Source organism: Hibiscus syriacus, unplaced genomic scaffold (assembly GCF_006381635.1).
Source record: "Hibiscus syriacus cultivar Baekdansim isolate YM2019G1 unplaced genomic scaffold, ASM638163v2 tig00110271_pilon, whole genome shotgun sequence".
NCBI classification, from domain to species: Eukaryota; Viridiplantae; Streptophyta; class Magnoliopsida; order Malvales; family Malvaceae; genus Hibiscus; species Hibiscus syriacus.
Window position 1 is genome coordinate 740,736 of NW_024062657.1, and position 24,508 is coordinate 765,243.

The window sequence follows — 24,508 nt, forward strand, 5'->3', positions numbered from 1 at the left end:
ATATGAACCTCAAGTCGGATATGCAAACATAGACCCATAATAGCCTCCAGGAGGGGTCATCTGTGGCGGTGGCGTGGTCATAAAACCAGGTGAAGGCGGCGGCGGCATCTGTAATGGAAAGGCGATGGCGGAATCAAATATGGCTGCGGCATCATATATGGCTGCGGTGGCTGCTGGGAAGGTCCTACTGGTGCAGTTGAGGATGAACCGGAAGTACCTGCTCTCCGTCCACGAGTCGGGGGACGATGGTGCTATGTCGGTGAACGTCTCTATCGACGTCGTGGAAAGGTCTGCCCTCGTGCATCATCGGGAAGTAGAAACGGTTTCCCGTTACTGTTGAACCACTCATAATAATCCTCAGCATACATCAAGAAGTCAGTAAAAATGGGCTCTCTACGTGGAAGGCGCCAATGTCGATCCTCCCACAACACGACCCACTCATGATGCCTCACCAGCCAATCTGTATCTGTCTTGCCGCGTCTATCTAAGCTATGCAACTCGTCCATATTGCGAGGTGCTTTCGGAATTGGTTGAAAACAACCAAACTGCCGGAGCACGCGATCAGTGGAGTGCCACTCAACGGTCGCATAACAGATCAGAGGGACCATCGCCATCCAAACATCTGATGGACCCCTCAACTCAGGTGTGATCACCGCCCTCACATCATCAGTAGAATATGGCACCCATTCAAACTAAAACAAATAATATATAATTTTTATCAAAATAATAATCTAATTATATAACTATAATCTAAAATCGATTTTTATACATTAAAATTCATACCTGTGTGCAAGCCTTCTAATCGATTAGCACCCTAATTTTTTCTAAATCATCAGGTAGCTCCTGATGATTTTTCCTATCAGTAGACCACCTATTCAAGGAAAAAAATTGTTATACGCTGTATAAAATTATTAATATATAAAATCAGTTTTATAATTACCTCAGAAGTAGTGGAAATACGAATAAGTTCTTCACAACAGGACATAAAAAGGGCAATCGATACCATGCCCAAAACTGCAGCAGCAGGAGACATCCGCCGATAGCATTACGTCTGTAGTCAGTGGCTCCACACATCTCCCTGTACAGTAAAGCCAAAACTGTCGAGCCCCAACTGAATGATCCGGCGAGACGAAAGTCGCTAAGATGTCGCAACCACATCCAGTGAACTAGGTTGCGCGATTTATCCGGCATCAGCAACCCTCCTATCAACTGCAGTATGCATGCCCGTACATACATCTTAACCTCATCCTAAGAGGCGTCTACGCTCAACTCCCGAAAATTGACATCTAACCAATTTAACGGTATCCTACCTCCGATAAAATTTTCCGGGACACGTCCTAGACTATCCCGACACAAAGTAGTCCAAGAACCGGAAGCTATCCCCGATATCACATCTCCATCCACCGGAAGCCCCAGGTGCATAGAAACATCCTTAAGCGTGATCGTGCACTCTCCGCACTGAAGATGGAATGTGTGGGTCTCCGGCCTCCACCGTTCTACTAAGGCAGAAATCAGGCCTGGCTCTATCTTATAGTGACCCTGATATCTACCTATGTAACCGAATCCAGCCTCTACTAAATACGGCAAGACACGGCTAGGTATCACTAACTTAAGATTCCTAATAAAAGGATCTAATACACGATCATTCTCTTAAAAATAAATAATTAAAAAAATTAATTCTTAATCTAATAATCATGCATTAAATAAATCAACTAAAATATTACTAATAATTTAAATTAAATTAAAACGTTAAAATGTTACTGTATCAGTAAAGTGTAGAGATATATGACTTCCATCTGAGCGAAGTAGACTGCCTTCCATTATATATCTGCAAAAGAATTATATTAGTAAAATATTAAATAAAGTAAGTACATAATAGTAAAAATATTATAAAATATACCTTAAAAGATAGAGTATTTAAGAGAAATTTAGAGAATTTGGTGTGATAAAAGTGATTGAGGATAGGGGTATTTATAGGAGGATGGGGACGTGTATTTAGGGGTATAGCGCGCCCCCTACACCGCGCTTTACCCCACGTGTTAAATACCCAGGTATAGCGCGGATCAGGGGGCGCGCTATACCCACGTGGCGTCAGATCACCGTATATTGAAAGACAGGGGACGCGTTATACCCACGTGACGCCAAATCAACGTATAGCGCGATTCAGGGGTACACTTTACTACTACGATTGTTAGATCGAGAATTATAATCTGACCGATGTTAGATCAGTAAATATACCGATCACCGGTGATTTATTAGAAAATTGCCGATAATTCAACCAACCACGTAATCAAGCCTATCCCAATTTAGTAAACGTCGGCCGGAAACCGTCAAAACCGTTAACTTTATCCGTCACTTATTTTTCACATGACCGCAAGCCTTGAACAGCCAAACGGATGGGGAGATAACGGAGATAACGAAGGGATACTGAATATTCCCTTCATATCTTCACTATCCCAAAACCCCGGTCCAATTTGACGGCGTTAAACATGCTCCCGGCTCCTTCGCCGGCACGGTCTCGTATTCCTCCACCGACTCTCTTTTCACTACTTTACTTTCGATGCTTCGTTCTTCATCGTCTTCCTCTCTTTTCCTTTTCATACAAGATGAATCCTCTGTTAATTCTGAATCTCCAGAATCAGATTTCCCAGCTTCAAGAGGGAAATTCACAATCGCCCTGCTTCCCCGCAGCTTAAACGCTGCTCTATCATAAGCATTAGCAGCTTCGATGGCGGTGTCAAAGGTCCCCAGCCAAACCCTCGCCCCTTTCCTGTTCGGGTCTCTGATTTCGGCAGCGAATTTGCCCCACGGGCGTCTCCTAACACCCCTGTAATGCCTTTTCTGGTCACAGTCCGATGATCCGACCGTGTTGCTCATGTTCAGTTTTGCTGCTGGAATTGTTACGTTTACAGCAGGACGACGTTGGCTCAGAGTAGATTGTTTCAGGCTGGAAGCTTGAGGGATTTTGGGGGTTTCAACCATGGAAGTACAGTGATCAAGATTGGCAAGAAAAGAATCCAAGGAAGCAAAGTCTGTAAGAAGATGTTGGGTAATTAGTTCCAAGGCTAATGTTGGTAATACTGGATTTGGATTAATAATTGGAAGAATGTGGAAATGGGAGAGACTTGAATGAATGAATGAACTGAATTGAGTGAAAAGGACAGAGCGTGAGGGTTGGTATTTAAAGGGAAGAAAAACTAGTTGCAGATGCACATTTCAGACAAGCTTCCAGGATAGATCCTGGAAGGATCGTGGGGACCACATTGTCTTTCTTTGGAATATTTTATGTTCCGTATCCATAATAATAGGTATAATGCCAAAAATAGCCTCAATGTTTATTAAGATGGTCATTTTGACCTATATTCTTTTTTTAAGCATTTTGGCTCATAACGTTTCACTTTGGGGCATAAAATTCCTTCTATAGATGAAAACTAGTAGTTAACACATGATTAACACTCCAGAATAAGAGTCTTTTTAACCTAAAATGAAACATTGCGGGTTAAAATATACCAAAAAATAGACAAAGTGATTATTATGTCAAATATTAGGGGTCTTTTTATCCTAAAATGAAACATTAGGAGCAAAAAATAATCCAAAAAATAGAATAGGGGGCAAAATGACCATTTTGATAAACACTAGGGGTTAATTTTGGCATTATGCCTTCTCTTTTTAAACCATTGTAGCCTCCAATATTTTATTTTAGGATAAAAAACTCCAAATATTTGACTAAATAGTCACTTTTAATCCATTTTTAGAGTATTTTAGCCCCCAATATTTTATTTTAGGATAAAATATCCCTATTTTGGAGCTTGAACCATTTGTTAACTAATGATTTTCATCAATAGAGGGGTTTTTTTGCCCCAAAATAAAACGGTGGGTCAAAATACTTTAAAAAATAATATGGATCAAAATGACTATTTTGATTAATGTTGGTGGGCTAATTTTGGTATTATGCCTAATAAATAATACTGTAAATTACCTATATGGTTACCACCTATTACTTAGTTTTTGTGTTGGTCATGCAACTATTATTTTTTTTCAAAATTACATTTAATGTTACGTTTTGATTCTGTCTTGTTCACTCGTCATTAAAAAATTAATGGTGATGTTGATGTGACATTTTTAATTATTTTTCAGTGTTGATTTGATATTATTTAATTATTTTTCAGTGTCGATTTGATATTATCTTATGAAGAAACGTTACTATTATCGTTAATTTTTTAATAATATAGAACCAAAACATAACGTTATAGATGATTTTAGAAAAAAGTAATAATTCAGTGACTAAAACAGAAATTAAGTTATAAGTGGATGGCAAAAATATGTAATTTACCCTAAATAATAATCTTAGCTTCCCGGGAGCTTCTTCTGCTGATATATTAGATTCTGAGCTATGACTGCTAATTTGTTTATTTGTATATTTTACTAACAAATGTTGAAAGATTATCCATCAGTCAAACTATTTACATTATTATATTCATTGACAGCTTTCAATGTCTGTAGGACTTTCAGTAACCAAGTTTTTAAAATGTAATTAAATAATAATAAAACCAGTCAACAAGCTATTTAATAGAGGATAACCTATTTATAGAAATGGATAAGAAATTGCTTATATGGGTGAGGTAATTGTCCTTCCAATTTATAGTAGTTTTTGATAAATAAATAACCATGTTCCTTAGAAATTTAATGCATTCATTGTATTTATGTTGGATAAGTATAGAGTGAGTGACACGTATTGATATGCATCATTATTGATGTGTATTGATATGTACCATTAATATAAAAATATGATTTCTAAAAAAAATATATGAAAATAATTTATTTTTAAAATTAAAAATTATAATATTTTGAAAATTTTTCATTCATCAAATTATCTATAACTAATTATTTATTAATCGTGATTGTATTTGTAAAAAATAATTTTCGAGATCCAAAAAATTAAATTATCAAACAATGTAATTATTTTTTAGTAAACGATGTGATTCAAGCACTTGACTTTTGTTTAAGAAGTTTAAATACAAATTTAAAAAATACATTCAGAAAATTATATTATCACATTAATAGGAAAAATACATCTAAACTTAAAAAAATTAATCGAAACAATCTTTAACTTTTAATAATGCAGTATAAATTCAATATTTATAATATGACACTAGAAATAATATTTAATTTATTTATATTCATTTTATTTTCAATTCAATGAACATAATAAAAATTATTTTAATTGAATTAATAATAAAATGAAACTTTAGTTAAAATTAAAGGGACAAATGAGATATTTTCTATTAATTTAACATGTCATGTCACATATTTAATGATAGATAATGATATTGAGCCCATTTTAGATTAAAATATAAAGTTTAATCTCTATTATATAACTTTTAAAAGTTTGGTATCTAAAAAGATAATTTTGATATAAATTAATGTCCATTTAGGCTAGCTTAAAATTTTAAAAATTTAGAGGTTTAAATTAAGATTTTTAAATTTTTTGAAGAGTTTAGTTTATAATTTTTTTTTTTAAAAAAAGGATCTAACTACAATTTTTGAAATTTTGAGAAGCTTAATGAAAAAAAATTAAACTTATGAGAGGGTTTTTAATTAAAAATATTAGAAAATTTTAAAATTTAAATTGAATTTTTAAAAATTGGATGGGCCAAATTGAATTTTTAAAAAGTTTAAAGGTCAAGATTAAATTTTTTTAAATTTTGGGGAGGTCATGGGCCCCCTAGCCTAACCTACGTTCCGCCTCTGGTTATATGGATATGAAATATAACAGTCCAATATTAAAGATAAATATTAAGGTTTTTTTTAATAATCTAGGGTGATTATAAGGTAGTATATGTTTTAAAGATTCTCAATTATTAGACAATGAATGACCAAACACACTTGCAGTTTCTGATGCTTGAGTCATAAATATCTAGAGATAACAATAATCCTTTTAACTGCCGAAGTAACTTGATTAGTAGGATTTATCTTAATATTGTACGATTCTTGAAATATAGTGTATTTATTTTATCATGTACGATTCTAATATAAATATAGACAAACAGCGCAAACACAATTGGTCTTTTGCTTTGTTGTGAACATTGGATTAGAGATAGAATCGATCAAACCCTTAATTTTCAATTTAAAAATTAAGTTATGATTTAATATTAAACTAATATAGAATTCATATCAATATATTTATTATGGTCTAATGATTAGTATGCTTATCAAGTCTTGAAATGCCTATGAGGCTAAAATTAATAGGTTAATAAATTCCTAAGTGATGTACAAGTTGAATTATAAATCAATTTCCCCACGTTTTAGATCAGATTCAAACACATCCAGGTATGAGATTATTGGGGGTTTATTGTTTTTAATTAATTGAGATGGTCAAGGTTTATGAAAAAAAATTAAAATTTTATTGTCCGACACTGATTCGCTTTTCCAGCAAGTTAGCCATATCAAACCTTACGATACTATAAGTTGCTTAATGATCTTAGACCCAAACAAGTTAAAAAGAGAATTTTTAAAATAAAGCTCAAATTAGAAGTATCCAGCGGTGGATCCATTGAGGGCTGAGCTGGGTGAGTGCCCACATTAAAATACGAATTTTATTCGGTTAGTTACTTATTTTATTAACAGTATATATCCTAAAATTTTATTTATACCCACTTTGGAATCTAAATTTTTTTCGTGTAATTACATATTTTATTGATGATGTCCATAATGAAATTTTATTTATGCCCACCTCATTCAAAAATTTTGTGTTGGCGGGAAATATGAGATGCTCTCACTTTGTTTAGACATGCATTTTGGGGGCAATGTCTTAGCATTTTAAATGCTTATTTCATCAATTATTTTCTTCATCTTTTCACCTCCTCATCTTCTTCTTCCCTTTCAAAGAGGATGAAATTTTAAGATGAACTATTTTTCTAGGGATCATTTTCACTTCGAAAGTTTTAAAGGTGAGCTTCATCTTTCTCATCTATAAACTTCAATAAAAGTTGTGAAACACTAAAAAAATAGTGGTGATAAAAAGAATAATATTTTTTAAGGATTATGAAAGGGGAAGGCTTTACATTATGTTCTTTATTTTTTATTTATTGTGTTTTTGTAAGGGAAATATCGATACCATAATCATAGGGTATCAATACAAAGGGTGTGATATCGATATTGGGGCTTAAATAGGTATTGATACTCATTAAGAGCATCGATACCTATAAGGTAGTATCAATACTCATGTAGAGATATTAGTACTAGGAGAGTTAATTCAACTTTGACTTGAGTACCGATACCCTTTAGGAGAGTATCGATACATGTTTGGTGATATCAATACTATGGATAATTATTTGCACATCAAACTCATTTTTGATTGTGATACTCAGGGTAAGTATCAATACATTTGGCTTGGTACCGAAACCCAAGGGTATGTATCGATATCCAAATGAGAAAAGGCTAGTGACATGTATTATTAATCAAGACTTGAGAATGATGAGTCTAATAACGTTGTGATGGAATAATAAACTTAAAAGCGAGAACTTGACTAAATGTGATTTTTCAGCATAAGAATATTATGATTTAAGATTTCATAAAACTTATGTTTTTATTTGATACAAGAGAAACATCGAGGATACTCAAATTACTTGTGTACGACGATCATCTAGTATTGTATAAGGAATATACATAAATCCCAAGAATTATGTTGAGGCACATAGAATGCTAGCTCGATGATGTTCTAACGCTATTTGACCTAGACTTCATTTGTAGTACTCTAGAGTAGTAGGCTAGTCCAATGTACATTACTGATGCATATGTGACCTAGATCTCACCAGAGGTACTAGACTAATGTTGGTCAAATGAATGTACGTTCCTGATGCATATATGAGTAGAGTTCTATCTAACATGATGTCATTAGTATACCATAAGAATATGAGTTATCGATGCTATATGACGTTGGGTTACATCATGATGTGTACTTGTGTGTTATGAATTATAATGCATGATAATTTCTTCTTGACTATACTTGATGGCATGCTCATATGATGAATGCATGTGGTATAGTAAAGTTATTTTTATGGAACTGAACTTGTTCGTTAAGTGTTCAGAATGTGTTTTCATTTGCATAAAAGCTAACATGATTTTTTCACCTCATTTTCATCATCATCAAATCAAACTTATTTTCCACCATTTTTAATTATCATTAGAAATTGTTATTCTATGATGTCTTTTGGTTCATTCTAGACACCAATGTACTCGTCTCATCTCCCTTTACCACTTTATCGGTTAAGATTTTCCAAAATATCTTTAAAACTCACAAAATTAAACATTAAAAATTCATCATTTTTAGGTGTTTGAAGCGTTCTTGTATTTGAGGGTTTTTAGACGTTTGCCTGAAAATATGAACAATGAAAACATTCTTTTAAAAGAAGAACAACATATTGAGTGTAGCTGAAGGGTACACATGTAATGTCATTGTTATGAAAGTATGTTAGGCGGTTAGCTTTACAGTTAGACTGTTAGACAAGTTGGCATGGGTGGTTGTCAACTGCATGGATTGATTGAGTGTATAAAAGCATTGTATTTTTCCCTAAAAGAGAACCAAGTTTATCACCCGAATGAAATAAATTTGTATATTCTTTATTATTTTTAGGGTTTCTCAATATGGTATCTTCTGCTAAAAGTTATGGGGCTACGTGGGTTAGTTTTTTCATCATTGTTTGGCTCATTCAAACGCTTCGCCGAGTGAATTCTTTTTCAAGATTCGTCGCAATGTTCACTAACAAGAAAGTTAATGGCGTGCTTGAAGAAATGAACTCCCTTATTTGGAAACAACAAGTCCTACTCACAGTGAGGAGCCATAGCCTCAAACACCTACTGAATGGTATGATGCAAGCTCCTCATGCAACAATAGTATATGAAAATCATGAATCGGTTCCAAATGATGCTTATGAGGACTTTATTGCACAAGACAATGCACTCGTGTCTTGGCTATTGTTGATAATCAATGCCTCCTTGTTACCTCAGTTTATGGGTACAAAGACCATCGTTGTTGTATGGTCAATGGTTCTCCATTTTTTTCTAATTGATCGACCACAATAGTGATGAACTTACATTACAAACTTCAATCTTTGAAGAAGGGTGATGATAACATGGTGTCTATATCATGTGTGTTAAAGAAGTTTACGATGCCCTTGCATCTTGTGGCAGCCCCGTCTATCAGGTCCAGTAAATTGTAAGCATCATGAAAGGTCCACTGAGGAAGTATCAACCTTTTTTTGGAAATTATAACCATAACGGTGAATATATCCTAGTTGATAAAGTGGAAGTAGAAACACATATTTTTGGGTTTGAGTCTCAGTTTGAGAATATGTCAATAAGCATTAATCTTGCACAGGGAAAGGTTTCGGGCAATTCTTCTAATCCTCGAACTCACAATAATCGTAAGTATCATCGATATTCGTTAGTATCAGGGGTAGAACCGATGGAAGAGGTCGAGGTCGTGCATGGTTACACTGTTAATTGTGTGGAAAAAATAGTCATTCAGTTGACCGGTGTTGGTACCACTTTAATCAATATTTCCCCGATGTAGGTGTTGATGTTGATCTCTCATAGTCACAAGAAGTATAAAAGAGAATTATCGAGAAAAAAGGTTTTAGAAAAGAAGAAAGGAGTTCATAGAAATTAAGATTTCATTCATTCATTTCATAAGGAAAATGCCTCAGCAATACAAGTTTTATTTGTTCACAATACTACTAAGAATCTAAGGAATGACAGGTGGTTATCCTTGCTAATTAACTCTATCTCTCTTCTGCAGGTGTCGGGCTCCCGAGTTTGGGCTGATCCAATAACTTCTGGATCCTGATGAGTGTCCCATGCCATTAATATAACATCCCAAAAACCAGGTTAGTGACTAAATTGTAAGATTTTGAAACTTCGTGTCTAATTTAGAAAAAATTAAAAGTTCATGGGTTTATCTAGAAATTGTTTGTGTAGGACTGAATAGCAAAGAAAGGAAGTTAGAAGGGAATATTGGTCAATAGATAAGAAAATAATTAAAAAGCCCATTATAGTTGCTTTATATAACCACGTCGAAGAGAGGAAGGGAACATCAGAGAACTCTAAAAACTCTTCATCATTCTTCCTCTTCTCAACGTGAACTCCATAGTTAAGGTGAACTTTGTTTTTAGTTGGTTATTTCTTGAAATTTATGAATGGTTTTGAATGTTGGAGCATTAGGAAAGATTATGGAAACTTAAAAGGATGTAGAAACTAAAGAAATTGTAAGTTATGGAAGATTGAATATAAGAGGTTTTTAAGTGAATTGTTGAGAAAGAGTTAGTAAGTGAAGTTTGAGATTAAATTTAACTTTTCATCAGTTAGAATAAGAGATTTATGAGGTTTGAAAGTGTAACATCCAAAAAACTGGATTAGTGACTACAATGTAAGTTTTGAAACTTTGAGGCATGATTTCAAAAAATTAAAAAGTTTAAGGATTTAATTAGAAATTATATGAGTGGGATTGATTAGTAAAGATGGAAAGATAGAAGGGTATAATGGTCATTTGGAAAGAAAATAATTAAAAACTTATAGTGGTGTTATATATTTACACGTGTAAATGGGAAGAAGGAAAAATCAGAGAACTCTGGAAGTTAACTTATTCTTCTTCTTCTTCTTCAACCGTGAGTTCTTGGTAAAATGTAAGTTGGTCTTAAGTTGGTTATTTCTTTCATTTTAAAGTTGGTTTTCATACTTGGAGTATTAAGAAAGCTTAAGAAAATATTAAGGTTGATTAAAACTCAAAGATGGATGACTTATAAGAGATTAAGTAAAATGAGTTTTTGAGTGAATTGTTAGAAAAGAATGAGTAAATGAATTTAGAAGTCATATTTGACTTGTCAAAAGTCTAATTAAGAAGTTATAAGTAATAGAAGTGAATTAAGAACATGTTGAAAATTTAGTAAGATTCTTGGTTTCTAGAATTATAATGAGATAGTGAAGATGATGATGTGTTATATGGATATAAGATGGTATGAGTAAGTATAGTTAAAGTTAATGGTATGAAAGGAGTTCAAAATGTGGAGTTTAAGTAAGCTTTGGTAAATTTTCGGGTTTAAGAAGGGTGTTATGGGCATGGGGTATCGGTACTGTTCATCCAATACCGATACTTCAAAGTAATATGAGTAGAAATTAAGCTTGGGGTATCAATACTGAAGGAACAATATTGATATAATATGATAAAATGGGATGAAATCATTATGAAGTATCGATACCATAAAAGAGTGGTATCGATACTGGTTGAAGAGGGTATCGATACCAAGTGTCTAGTATCGATCCCATCATCAAGTTAAAAATACAGAATGTCAAAATGGTATCGGTATCGAGGATGGGTATCGATACCATATAAGAGTAGTATCGATACTGTATTGGGAGTACCGATACTATTGAGTATGAAATATTAAGTTAAGTGTTTCTTTCAGCTTAAGTTATATTGATTGGTTATAAGCAATTCAAACTCCGATATTCATATAAGTCATAAATTCGTTTAGATATCGATTGAAGTCAAGACAAGAAGATTCGAAGCTCATAAGTATTGAAATTGGCTAGTGTGGCCTAGGTGAGTGTATACTAGTATGAAATATAATTTGATGGAAATTAGATTTGCGACAAGTCAGTTTCTGACATTTTAATATATGATTGCATGAGTAGAATAATGATTATGATTTGTACTGTGTGATTATGCCTTGTATGTATTACATGTTATGTGATATAAACCCACTTGATATGAGTTATATAACAATGACCTAAGTGACCATATGAGATTACATGCCTATGTAATAACATAAGAAAGTGAAATAAGTTCAAAAACATTGATCTATGTGATTATGTGAAGAAGGAAATAAGCTATGTAATTATGAACTATGTGAATATAAGTTTATGTTATATGCTATATATGGCAATGAGCTATAAGAATGTTATATGATCAACGTGATAAAAAGTTATGAGTTTACATGCCTATGTGATATGAATATGTGAATATGTGACGTGAGATACACGAAAATAAGCTACATGATTACATGTGCATGTAAATATGATTACGTGAAATAAGTTATATGAACTATCATAAATGATAATGCCCATGTTACGTGATAAGAGAGTTAGGGGTATAGTTGGCATACCAAGAGTCAAGGGGGTTCTACGTGGTCCTTCAAGATATATATGTAATCCTTTGGAACATATATCCGGTTCTTCAGGACACATATTTGGTCCTTTGGAATATATATATGATCCTTAAGGAGTGGTCCTTCGGGACATATATGTGGTCCTTCAGTACAAAATTCTATGTTGTCCTTCAGGACATCTATGTGGTCCTTCAGGACATTATGTGGTCCTTCGAGATATATATGTGGTCCTTCAGTACAAAATTCTATGTGCCCATAGTGGGAAATTTATACGAGCTGTGGTGACAACATATGTGCACAACCTCTATGTACTCACATATCTTTAGTTCTCAGAAGTGTACATGGGCTATTAAAAGACATAATATAAATAAAGTGTATGTGATGTTATGTGTGTTTCTTGATGCAATGTATTATATGCTTTGTATAAATGATAAGTATAAGATTATATGATAAATGAGATTAATGGAAATGATAAGATTATTGATGATGATAAGGATAATATATGTGTATGTATGCATTTTGTTATATGTAATATTCTATGAGTGATATGACATGATGATAGGAAATGTTTTGTATTGTTAAGTAATTAAGTTTCAAGTATACGTTTCATTATGCCTCACTAAGTCAATGACTTAGCGTGTGAGTGTTTCACTCTTAGGTTCTGAGAAGATGAACAGGGATCGAAGACAAGCAATACATGTCAACTTATCCTTTCCAAGAATTATATCAGAAAAGAATTGAATCATATGTATTTTATATTATTGATTTTAGTTGGCATTTAAATAAAGATTTGGTAGAATACGCTCTGATAAGCTTTGTAAAACTATATGATTGTGTTCAATATAAGTTATTCAGTTTTCAAGATAAACTTGAATTGTTAGATATTTTGTATAAGAAAACAGCTTGAAAAGTCAATGTGACACTTCAAACTCGTATCCGAGCCGGGTACGGGTTGGGGGTGTTACAGAAAGGTTTAATAATAAAATTGAGAATTTGGTATGATTTTTGATTCTAAGTAGACTATTGGGAATTTGGATGTTTAGAAGTACTAAAGTGAAATAAGTTGATTTGAAAGAGTATAGATGAGTTTAAAAGCTTTAAAGAAGGGTTAGATGAGAAAGTTAGCAAAGTTTGGGAAAATTTTCAAGTTAAATGAGTTAATTCTGGGTTAGGGGAGTCAATATTAGATGAACAATACCGATACCTCAAAGAGAAAATAGATGATATTTGAGTATGGGAATCGATACTATATGAACAATAACTGTACTAGAAATCAAAAGTTGATAAAATATACATGGAGTATCGATACTGAATGGGTAGTACGATACCAAGAGTATCGATACCATTATACAGGTACCGATACCATTTTATAAATGGAATTGTTAACTTCCTAAAAAGGCTACTTTTAAAGCCTTTTTTACTTAAGTTATTGTTTGTTTAAAAGCTTATTTTAGTCATTTTAGGATCATGTAGTTACATATAGTTACATTTGTGGTGGTTGTGCTATTTTATTTCTTAATGATGCTATTTGAGGGAAAGGTGCAGTTTGTCTATGGTGTGCAGGGAATAGCAAGAAAAAGGATTCTTTGGGAAGTAATGCCGCGGCATCACACGTTGCTAAAGCAGATTGAAATGCCTTGGCATTTCTGGCGTAGAAAAAGACAAAAAGATATTTCTGCATCAGGACAGCTAGCACTGGACAGCTGTCCCTGCACGTGAAGGACTGCTGTAACCGCCTGCCAGAGCTGCCAATGGACCACTGCCACTTGGAGGATAAGGTTCATGCACAATATATGATTCTAGGGGTATGAGGGGTATTTTGCACCCAACAACCTCATCATTACCCCTAGATATTTTATTATATATGACACCTCATGGGAGAGAAGAAGAAGAGAGGAGGGTGAGCACACGCATAGAGCAGAAAAATCAGATTTTTATTTTCTCTTTTTCCTTTCTTTTTCCTTGGAATATTCCTCCATTGATAAAGCTCCAAGGAGTGGCAAGCTAGGCGCCGAAAGGAGCTAGCTAGCTAGTTGGTTCGTGGTGGCCAAGAGGAGACCTCCGGTGGCACGTCGAAGGCTTCTTCTCACTTCCCTTTTTACTGTTATTTTTTATATTATTTTGTGGGTTGTTGGAACGAATTTTCATGACTTTGTGTTTGGATATTTTGAACCCCACCATGAACTAACTTATTTGGTGGTGGTTGGTTGAATGGTTGTTTGAACTTTATTTTCAATAGTATATTTAGGTTTATTTTGGTTCTTTATTTGCTTTGCTTATGAATGCTTCACCATCTAGGCTTGTAAGAGGCATGGAAATGTCCATCTCTTAGATGAAGGTTAGGTATTCGGAAGAATCCTAAGCTAAAAATACTTGTAAGTATTCGAAAGAAACGCAAGATAAGATCCTCATAAGAAATGGGTTATGGCATTTTCAAGGGGCTTTGAACCGGCCTAGGAATATTATAACTTAATCCCTTAGATCTCGAAAGGGACTAGGATAGGATTTCAACGACTAAAAAGGGTGTCTTTATCAATAGGGTAGGCTGTCCAACATCGTTGAGTGAGAGCAGATGCCTTGGCATCCTATTCTGTTAGGTTCTTTTGAACACCTTAGGAAAGCCCTGTCGAGTAAGTAAAGACAAGATAGCTTAAATATACTTGAGAAATAAGTTTAGCAACCTTAGACCAATCCTTACCATTCATTTCATTGGAAGCTTGTCACGTGAGGATTATTTTCTTCTTATTTTATTTATCTTTTTATTTACTGTTTTTACCATTTCTCATTGCCTCGATATTTCACCATACTCAATATTAAAACATCCATCATTGCCACTGCATTTCCATTTGCTACACCATCACACCATCAATCCGCATCCACCAGCATACACATATCCATTGCCATGACATTTGTATATACCAAGACTAACTATACTTAGATAATTTAGTGTATTGCTTTGGTTAGACTTTTGTGATTTCACCCAATCCCTGTGGAGACGATACTCACTCATCATTATATTACTTGAGCGATTGTGTATACTTGCACATTATTTGCGTATATTTTATAGTACTCACAACACGCGAACAGGAATTCTAGAACCAAAAAAGGGCATCGATACTACAATATAGTATCGATACCACAGTAAGGAAGTATCGGTACTGTACCTTGGGTACCGATACTATTTAAAGTGAAAATTTGAATTAAGTACTTCTTTTAGTTTAGGTTATTGATGATCAATTCATAATGCTTAGAAATCTGATATTCATATTGAATGTCTATTTGTGTAGATATCGAACATAAGCAAGTTTGGGAACAGTCGATGAGTTAAGATTGATCAAAAGAAATATAAAGAGTTATAAGAGTTGATTGGACTCAGTGAGACTAAAGTGAGTGCATACTATTAGAATATATGTATTGCTACATGGAAATTAGACTTGCTATAAGTCTGTTTCCAATATTTTGAATATATAATGACATGAGTAGAAGCATGATTATGATTAGTGCTCGGGTAAATCAGGTGTATATAGGGTGTCCCATAAGGATTCAAGGAATTGAATTCCCTGCTAATATGATGGAATTACCTTTTGATGAATTTGAAGTGATTTTGGGAATGAATTGGCTGTATCATTATCATGCCAATGTTGACTATAGATTGAAGAGGGTAACATTGATAAGTCTAGAAGGATTAGAAGTTATAGTGTTTAGTGACAAATTTAATCCGCTAGCAAATGTAATATCAATAATGTCGGCAAAGAAGCTATTGTTATAAGGATGTCAAGGTTTTATTGTTAATGTGAATGATACTCGGGTTAAGGAAAGTGGAATAGGCGATATTCCAACGGTTAGAGAGTTTTCAGATGTTTTTTCAGTGAAATTGTCGTGATTACCGCCAGACAGAGAAGTTGAGTTTCAAATTGAGGTAATGCATGAAACAACACCGATTGCAATGACACCTTATCGAATGGCTCCGAAAGAATTAAATGAGTTAAAGATTCAATTACAAGAATTGTTAGATAAGGGGTTTATAAGAGCAAGTGTGTTGCCTTGGGGAGCTCCAATGTTGTTTGTTAAGAAGAATGATGGTTAAATGCATCTCTACATTTATTATAGATAGCTCAACAAGGTGACTATCAATAATAAGTATCCTCTACCAAGAATTGATGATTTGTTTTAACAGTTAAAGGGAGCTTCAGTCTTTTCTAAGATCGATTTGCGTTCTGGGTATCATCAATTGAAGATTCAAGAAAGAGACATTCCAAAGACGGCTTTTAGGACAAGATATGGTCATTACGAGTTCATTGTTATGCCATTTGGGTTAACCAGTACACCTACTATGTTTATGGATTTAATTAATAGAGTATTTCAACCATATCTTGATAAGTTTGTGGTTGTCTTCATTGATGATATTTTGGTGTATTCAAAGTCTAATGAAGAGCATGATACGCATCTTAGGATAGTTCTACAAACTTTACAAGATAAGAAGTTATATGCCAAGCTATCTAAATGTGAGTTATGGTTAAATAAGGTGGCATTTCTTGGGCATGTGATTTCTGCAGAGGGGATTTGAGTTGATCCTCAAAAGATCAAAGCTATTTTAGACTGGGAAATTCTGAAGAATGTGTCTGAAGTTCAGAGTTTCTTGGGGCTTGCAGGTTATTATCGAAGGTTCGTTAAGAACTTTTTGATGATAGTTTTTCCTTTGACAAGATTGATAAGGAAAATATACTTTTTATTTGGACTCCTGAATGTTTGGAGAGTTTTGAAGCATTAAACAGAATTTTGACAGAAGATCCAATTTTGGTCCAACCTAAATCGGGCAAGAACTTTGTGGTTTACAGTGACGCATCCTATAATGGCTTAGGATGTGTATTGATGCAAGAAGGAAAAGTAGTGGCATATGCTTCCAGACTGTAGACACCCATTTTTGACCGAGTCTGAAGCTCAAGCCCACTACAACAAATCCAATCTCGGAGCCCAATGCAAGTCCAAAAAAAATCCAACAGGCCCAAAATAAATACAAGTAACTTGGTTCAAACCCAAGACCCGAATCCAAACCCGTGTCCAGCAAAGACCCGACCCGTGACCATCTCAAATGCCATCTTTAGCATCTCACGTTAAACCTGCAACAAATCCTCCAAAGTCAATAAAAAGTCAATCATCCACCGAAAATGTACCAAAGTTAAAACCAAATACATAACCCCAGAAATTAAGGGATGATTTCACCTAAACTTGTCATTATCCTACCAAACACAAGGAAATTAGCAAACAGAGGATTAAAACAAGGGTATTTCAATAATAAAAGGGGTGATCAGCAACCATTCGAAAGGGGGGAAATCATCAACAAATAGTTAGGGGGTCTCTTTCAGCAAGAAAACCAGAAACCAACAAAAACAAAAAAGATAAAAAATTAGAAGAGAAATAAGGGAGGGGACCATTCGAACCAGGGGAATTTCATCAGCAGGGAAAATGGGGTGTAGAGAGTTCTGTTATTCGAAACAGTGTATAATAAAGGTTTTTCATCCTCTAATTCGAAAGTTAATGTAAAAATTGGGGCTTCTTTTTCTCTTTCAAAGAAATACCAAGAGCATGTTTATCGTTTTTCTTTCAAAATAAGTAGAAATATTAAGCTAGTCTCAATTTATCTGTTATGCTGCTAGTCTCGATCAAATTTTGTTTCATGTGTGGCCTGTCTAGTCGTAGTTTTATGGCACAACAGTGTCAGTCGTGAGCATAGGTGAGGGTTTGAGATATTAAAAATTAGAATTGAAAAATAATTAAACTTTCAAAACTTAAGTTTTTAGCAAACAGTGGGTTTTCTTTTGAGGTGTGAAATAAAAGAAGAGTTTAGTGTTTTACCTGGTGCTCTAATCGCTTGTGAATGTATATGCTAAAGCAAGCTAATCTGTGCAAGTATACACAATCGATGCAAGTAATATAATAGTGAGTGAGTATCGTCTCCACAGGGATTGGATTATAAATATCTTTTCACCACAACTAGAATTAATGCCACAAATTAATCCTACTAAGTATTAAAGCTAAGAACTAATATTAAGGAGCTAAGAATAATGATTCAATGATTTCAGAAAAGTGTGGTCGAGACAATGAAAGTATGCAGACAGATAAAACAAAATAAAACAAGTATTAGATTAAATATAATGCAAACAACCTCATATATTCAGACGTGTCACAGAGCACTGATGCTAAACCATTGTCTCGACAACAATTATTTTAAGCCCAGAATGAATTATTATGACTCATTAAACTGCCCGACAGGATTACTAGGTATTCTTAGACGGTTTCTATGGAAATACCTCTCGGCGTTAACTATAGATGTTATCTTAACCTACTTTAGGTTTTATCCCTTTTAGTCGTTTGAAACTCACTCCTTATCTCTAAGGTAGACAAGTTAGAACTTCACCATCCCAGATTCATTCCTTTTCTCATGTTGATCTCTCTTAATTCTCTCGAATTCAAGAATCACTTTATAGACAAAAGGTTATCTCTCGATGCTCTTACAATGCCCAAACATGTTTTACTGAAACCCCAAGCGATCTCTCAATGCTCTTACAGTGTTAAGGAAAAATATTTAAACTATGAGCAAAACAGTCATAAGCAAACATAATTCATCATTAATAAACATAAAATATTGTTCAGGCAAAACAAAGTTTAACACCAAGTAAAGCGTTCATGGTGTTATCAAAGATCATCCAAGTTTAAACTGTTTAATACAACCCCAAATAAAATAACAGTTTAAAAAACAGGAAGAACGACTCCCAAAACTGGGGGCTCTATCGCGACAATCCTGATCAGTACCACGCCTGCCTTGGTGATCACCCTCTCTCATGGCCTGATCACCGCTCTTCTATCGTCTGGCTATGGAGGACCCCAAGGAAGATTGGGGGGTAGACAGAGGGAAAGCACTGCAGTTGCTTGCTCACGCCTAAGGTAAAGCTCTTATTTTTTTTCTTTCCCTTTTCTTTTTGTGGCTACGGTTGGTAATTATAAGGAGAATTTCCTAGGGCTTTGCATGCTTATGGAGTTTTCTAAATTAGCCGTTATTAATTTCCCAAACTTAAAAAGGAAAGGCAGCTGGCGGTTGTCAGGATATTCAAGGCTTGCTTGCACGTGAAGCAGGTCATCCGGCTGGCATGTGACCTAGGCGGTTTCGCCACATTTGCTTCAGACTTCTTCAGATAAATCTTGCCTCGACGAGATAAATCTGCTCCTTATGTTCTCATCTGCTCCATTGGCCTTTGCAACTTTTCATTGTCACGACTGAAATGTTCTTCCTCTGTAGAATTCCTGCACAAACACAACTCAAACAACCCCTTCTCCTAATCAGCATCAGTTAAGCCAAATAAATCTTTCCTTGGCAAAACTTATCCACCACAACCTATATGTAACTAAATGGAACTAAAAATGTAGTGCATACTTTGTTTAGACGAGCAATAACTTAAGTGAAAAGACTATAATTTAAGTCTTTTTACGGGGTTATCACACCCCCAAACTTAAGCTATTGCTTGTCCTCAAGCAATGGATAATAGCTAGAAGAAAATCAAAATTGTCAGGGCAAAGCAGTATCAAGAACATCATCAGGTTTGAGATTTAAGCCCTCAGTAAAAATATGTGGCCTCAACATGTTCAACAGTCATATTAGTCAAGTCCCTTCCCTAGTCAAGATCCTTTGCTATTGTGTGTGTGTGATTGTAACCAGTCTATGCGTAGAGGTAATTAGAAAACTTAAAGTAAGCACTTCTAGGTTGTCAAGGAAACAAATTATTCATCAGACTTAGTTTATACTCTTAGTTATTTATCAACTTTTATTCCCTTTATTCACACTTTTTTTATATAGGGGAGTCAGCTCATCACAACTACCGTTCCACACTCTAGGTGAAAGGGAGCATACATTCCACCCCCCAAGCTAGTCGGACAGAGTCATCCTGTGACTACTTGCATTCACTCATATACCTTGGCTACTCTTAATTTCTTTTGGAGTTTTTATTATTCATGCCTTTGCACAGAGGAGTGTCCCTTTGTATTTTTCGAGTTTTCAAGTTTTTAAAAACTAGAGAGTTTTTACCTTAGCCTTAGAATATTTTTGAAGTCTCGACAATTAGAAAGTTATTTCCTAAAATTTTTACAGATTACCTAGAGCAAAGATAACCTACAATCGTGTTTATAAGTTTTAAAGGATCAAGCCTAGGGTTGGTTCTCTTCTTCAGACAGTCTTTACAATAATTCTGGCCTAGGTAATAAAATTTTACATTCATCATTAGGCATCCCTAATTCATTCCTAACAATAATCCTAACCTGCTTATGTCATGACAACCAAAATTTTCAACTAATTAACATCAATTACTATTTAAAAAAGTATAGTAGAATGGACAACACCTCCCCCAAACTTGAGGGATATATTATCCTCAATGCATGAAAACTACACTAAATGTTGTTATATGCAAATGCGAAAAAAATGAAAAACTACAAAAACTTACTGTGGTGGTGTGGCTTGACTGGACGCCCTCGTGCGGCGTTGTTTGGGAGGGGAAGGGCTCTCGGATCCCGAGTCTACTGCTTCTGGATGAGAAGGAGACGGTTGAAATATACGCCCCGCCGTTCTCTTGTATCGCTTCTTGTTGGTCGAAGCTCGGGCTGGAGTAGACTGCTCGGTTACGGAAGTCAGATGTACTAGAACTGGTGGTGGACTAGGAGCTGCTGTTGGGGCTAGTGGTGTTGATCGAACTGGGGATGAAATAGGATCCTGCTCAGGTTGCTTTGGTGCTGGCGTGAAATCTTCATCAGTGAAGAAGTGGGGTGGAATATCACTGTTGCTTTCGGTGGTGGAGAAGGATGAGAAACTGAGGAACTCCTTGGTGTCGCCATGGTTTTCTTCTGGTACGGGTGGGACATGGGTTGCCAATGGTGGCATATCGGTGGGCACCTATGGTGGAATGTCTGGAGGGGCATAAGATGTCGAGGCATGGAATGTAGTTAAGGATGACACTGGGGAAGGTTGGTAGTCTGATCATTGTGGTTGGGAGTAACTCCTTGATGAAGGCGTTGTGTTGCATGTCCATTGCCTTGGCGTATTTAAAGTAAATTTTTATGTGGTCCTCTAGGCGCCCGATCTTTTCATGCGTCTCACGCGTGTGCGTGACAACAACAGTCATTCTAGCCGCAGCAACCGATTTTGCTCCTCACTCCAGACCCTCCTTTGGGTCGTCATCATTGAAACTCATCAACTCGGGGACCTTTCTCTTTGTAATACCCTCCTTGGGTTCGATGAAGTCTTCGAATGGTTCCTCAGGAACCTTTTTCTTTCTGTACAACGTGGTTATAAGGTTTGGGAACAGTACGTTACCACGGTTCTTCTTGGCACAGTCATGGATCTGCTTAAAGATGATTTCACCCACATCGATCGTCCTACCGTATATGATTGAGTGCAACAGCATCAGCCGCTTGATGAGGACAGTGGTGTTGTGGGACGTTGGCATCAACTTACCTTTAAGAAAATGGTTCCATAGTTTCATGTCTGGTTTTAGGGCTCGACGATCTACTCGCTTTCTTGTGGGGGCATTCCCTTCGAACTTGGCCCACCAAAAACATAAATCCTGTAGAACTTCACTGTACGTTTCTTGATCTGCCTCAGCCACAAATCTCTTATACTGGTCATCCACTTTCCCCAACTTAAAGTATTTGTGCAGAAGGGGAAAAGCGAATGATTTTTCCTCGAACATATACCGTGTGGTTGGAGGTGTCCGCGAGGTGGGCATAGAAATCCCTCACCATTACTGGTGCTACGACGTTAGGATTACAAGTAAACTTTTCCCAGTTATGCTTCTTTATGACGTCCATCACCTCAGGGCCAAACTGCTCTTCTCCCTCGGCTCCTTTGTACTGCTTGAGTCTTTTCCCGTTCACTTTGAAGATGGAACCATCGTTTTGGTTTAGAATTTCAATTGTTCCATTGTCATGGACTTGGTGTACGATGAATGGTCATGACCATCGTGATTTTAGCTTGCCTGGGAATAACTTAAGGCGTGAATTGTAGAGCAGTACTTGTTGTCTAGAATAAAAATACCTCGGCAATATTTTTCTGTCTTGCCATCGTTTTGTTTTCTCCTTGTAAAGGCGGGCATTCTCGTATGCATGTGCTATAAATTCATCCATCTCGTTCAGTTCCAATAGTCTTCTTTCTCCAGCAAGCCGAGCATCCATGTTTATCTTTTTTATAGCCCAATAAGCTTTGTGTTCGAGTTCAACCGGAAGATGACATTCCTTTCCATGGACTAGCTTGAACGGGGACATTCCCAGCGGTGTCTTGAATGCTGTGAGATAAGCCCATAATACTTTATCTAGCTTCGGCGACCAATCTTTTCGACTTGGGTTGACCACTTTTTTGAGGATCTATTTGATTTCTCGATTAGATACATCGGCTTGTCCATTCGTCTGAGGGTGATACGCCATAGCAATTCTATGTCATACTCCATATCTTTTCAGTGCCTTTGCAATCAATTTATTATCAAAATGTGTCCCTTCATCGCTAATGAGAGCTCGTGGTGTTCCAAAGCGGGTGAATATATTTTTGTGCAAAAACTTTAACACCGTCTTGGAATCGTTCTTAGGTGCTGCAATGGCTTCAACCCATTTTGATACGTAATCCACTGGCAATAGAATATACATATCTCCGAATGATGTTGGAAAAGGTCCCATGAAATCTATGGCCCATACGTCGAAAAGTTCGATCTCCAGAATGTTTTGCCATGGTATCTCATGCCGTTTCGAGATGTATCCTGTACGTTGACATCTATCACATGACTTGTAGAATTCATGCGTGTCTTTGAACAAGGTTGGCCAATAAAATCCCGACTGAAGCACTTTTGTTACTATTCTCATCCCACCAAAATGTCCTCCATATGGTGACGAGTGGTATTGGAGTAGGATATCTTGCTGCTCTTCTTCTGGAATGCACCTTCGGATTATTTGGTCTCCGCACTGCTTGAATAGAAATGGTTCGTCCCAGTAGTAATGTCGTACATCATGTCGAAATTTTCGTTTTCCCTGGCTAGATAAATCAAGAGGAACAATACCACTAACAAGAAAATTAACGATGTCAACATACCACGGTGCAGCCGTGACAAATAATATTTTCTCATCAGGGAAATCCTCTTTAATATCTGTGATGTCAGGACAATCAGGTTTGTTATATAGCCTTGACAAATGGTCCACCACTTGATTTTCTATACATTTTCTATCATTGATCTCCAAATCAAATTCTTGCAGTAATAATATGCACCGAATTAGTCTAGGTTTTGCATTTTTTTATTAATCAGATATTTAATAGCTGAGTGATATGTGTGCACAATTGCCTTAGTGCCTATTAGATATGGCCTAAACTTATCGAATGCAAATACTACTGCTAAGAGTTCCTTTTCAGTGGTGGTATAGTTCACTTGAACATCATTAAGTGTTCGTCTTGCATAGTAGATAACATGAAAAATTTTACTTTTTTGTTGCCCTAGCACTGCTCCGACTGCATAGTCACTAGCATTGCACATAAGCTCAAATGGCTCTTTCCAGTCTGGTGGGATAACTATTGGTGTTGCTGAAAGCTTTTTCTTCAAATCTATGAAGGCATTCAAATAATCATTAGTAAACTCAAATGGATGATTTAGTTGAAGCAAAAGATATAAGGGTTTAGATATTTGAGAAAAGTCTTTTATGAACCACCTATAGAATCCTGCATGTCCAAGGAAACTGCGTACACCTCGCCCATTAGTAGGTGGGGGAAGATTTGTAATTGTATCCACCTTGGCTTTGTCAACTTCAATGCCATGGCATGAAATTTTGTGTCACAACACTATTCCTTCAATTATCATAAAATGGCATTTTTCCCAATTCAGTACTAGGTTGGCCTCTTCACAACGTTTCAACACCTTTGATAAATTGCCGAGGCATCGGTCAAAGTCATCACCTGAAACAGAGAAGTCGTCCATAAATATTTCCATGCACTCTTCCACCATATCTGAAAATATTGCCATCATGCATCATTGGAATGTAGTTGAAGCGTTACATAGTCCAAACGGTATTCGTCTAAATGCATAGGTACCATACGGGCATGTGAACGTTGTTTTCTCTTGGTCTTTGGGTGCTATGGCAATTTGGTTATACCCCTTGTATCCATCGAGAAAGCAATAAAATGCCTTTCCCGTTAATCTATCCAACATTTGATCGATGAAAGGGAGGGGAAAATGATCATTCTTTGTGGCTTTGTTGAGCTTCCTATAATCCATGCATATGCGCCAGCCTGTGACTGTTCTCGTGGTGAGTAACTCATCATGCTCGCT

The 24,508-nt window shown here is 35.6% G+C and overlaps 1 protein-coding gene across 1 annotated transcript; it reads right to left on the reverse strand.

Annotated features, from left to right (window-relative positions):
- Nucleotides 1–2,298: 2,298 nt before the first annotated feature.
- On the reverse strand, nt 2,299–22,432 carry LOC120115772 (ethylene-responsive transcription factor 5-like). Its single transcript, XM_039136385.1, has 3 exons — nt 22,425–22,432; nt 22,350–22,353; nt 2,299–3,073 (listed from the first exon to the last, which is right to left on the reverse strand). Exon 3 carries the CDS (start codon nt 2,980–2,982, stop codon nt 2,452–2,454), a length of 531 nt encoding a protein of 176 aa, XP_038992316.1. The 5' UTR covers nt 2,983–3,073; nt 22,350–22,353; nt 22,425–22,432; the 3' UTR covers nt 2,299–2,451.
- Between the last annotated feature and the right edge of the window lie 2,076 nt (nt 22,433–24,508).

Coding starts and splice junctions, on each gene's coding strand:
- LOC120115772 (XM_039136385.1), bottom strand. CDS start 2,982: ATGGTTGAAACCCCCAAAATCCCTCAAGCTTCCAGCCTGAAACAATCT.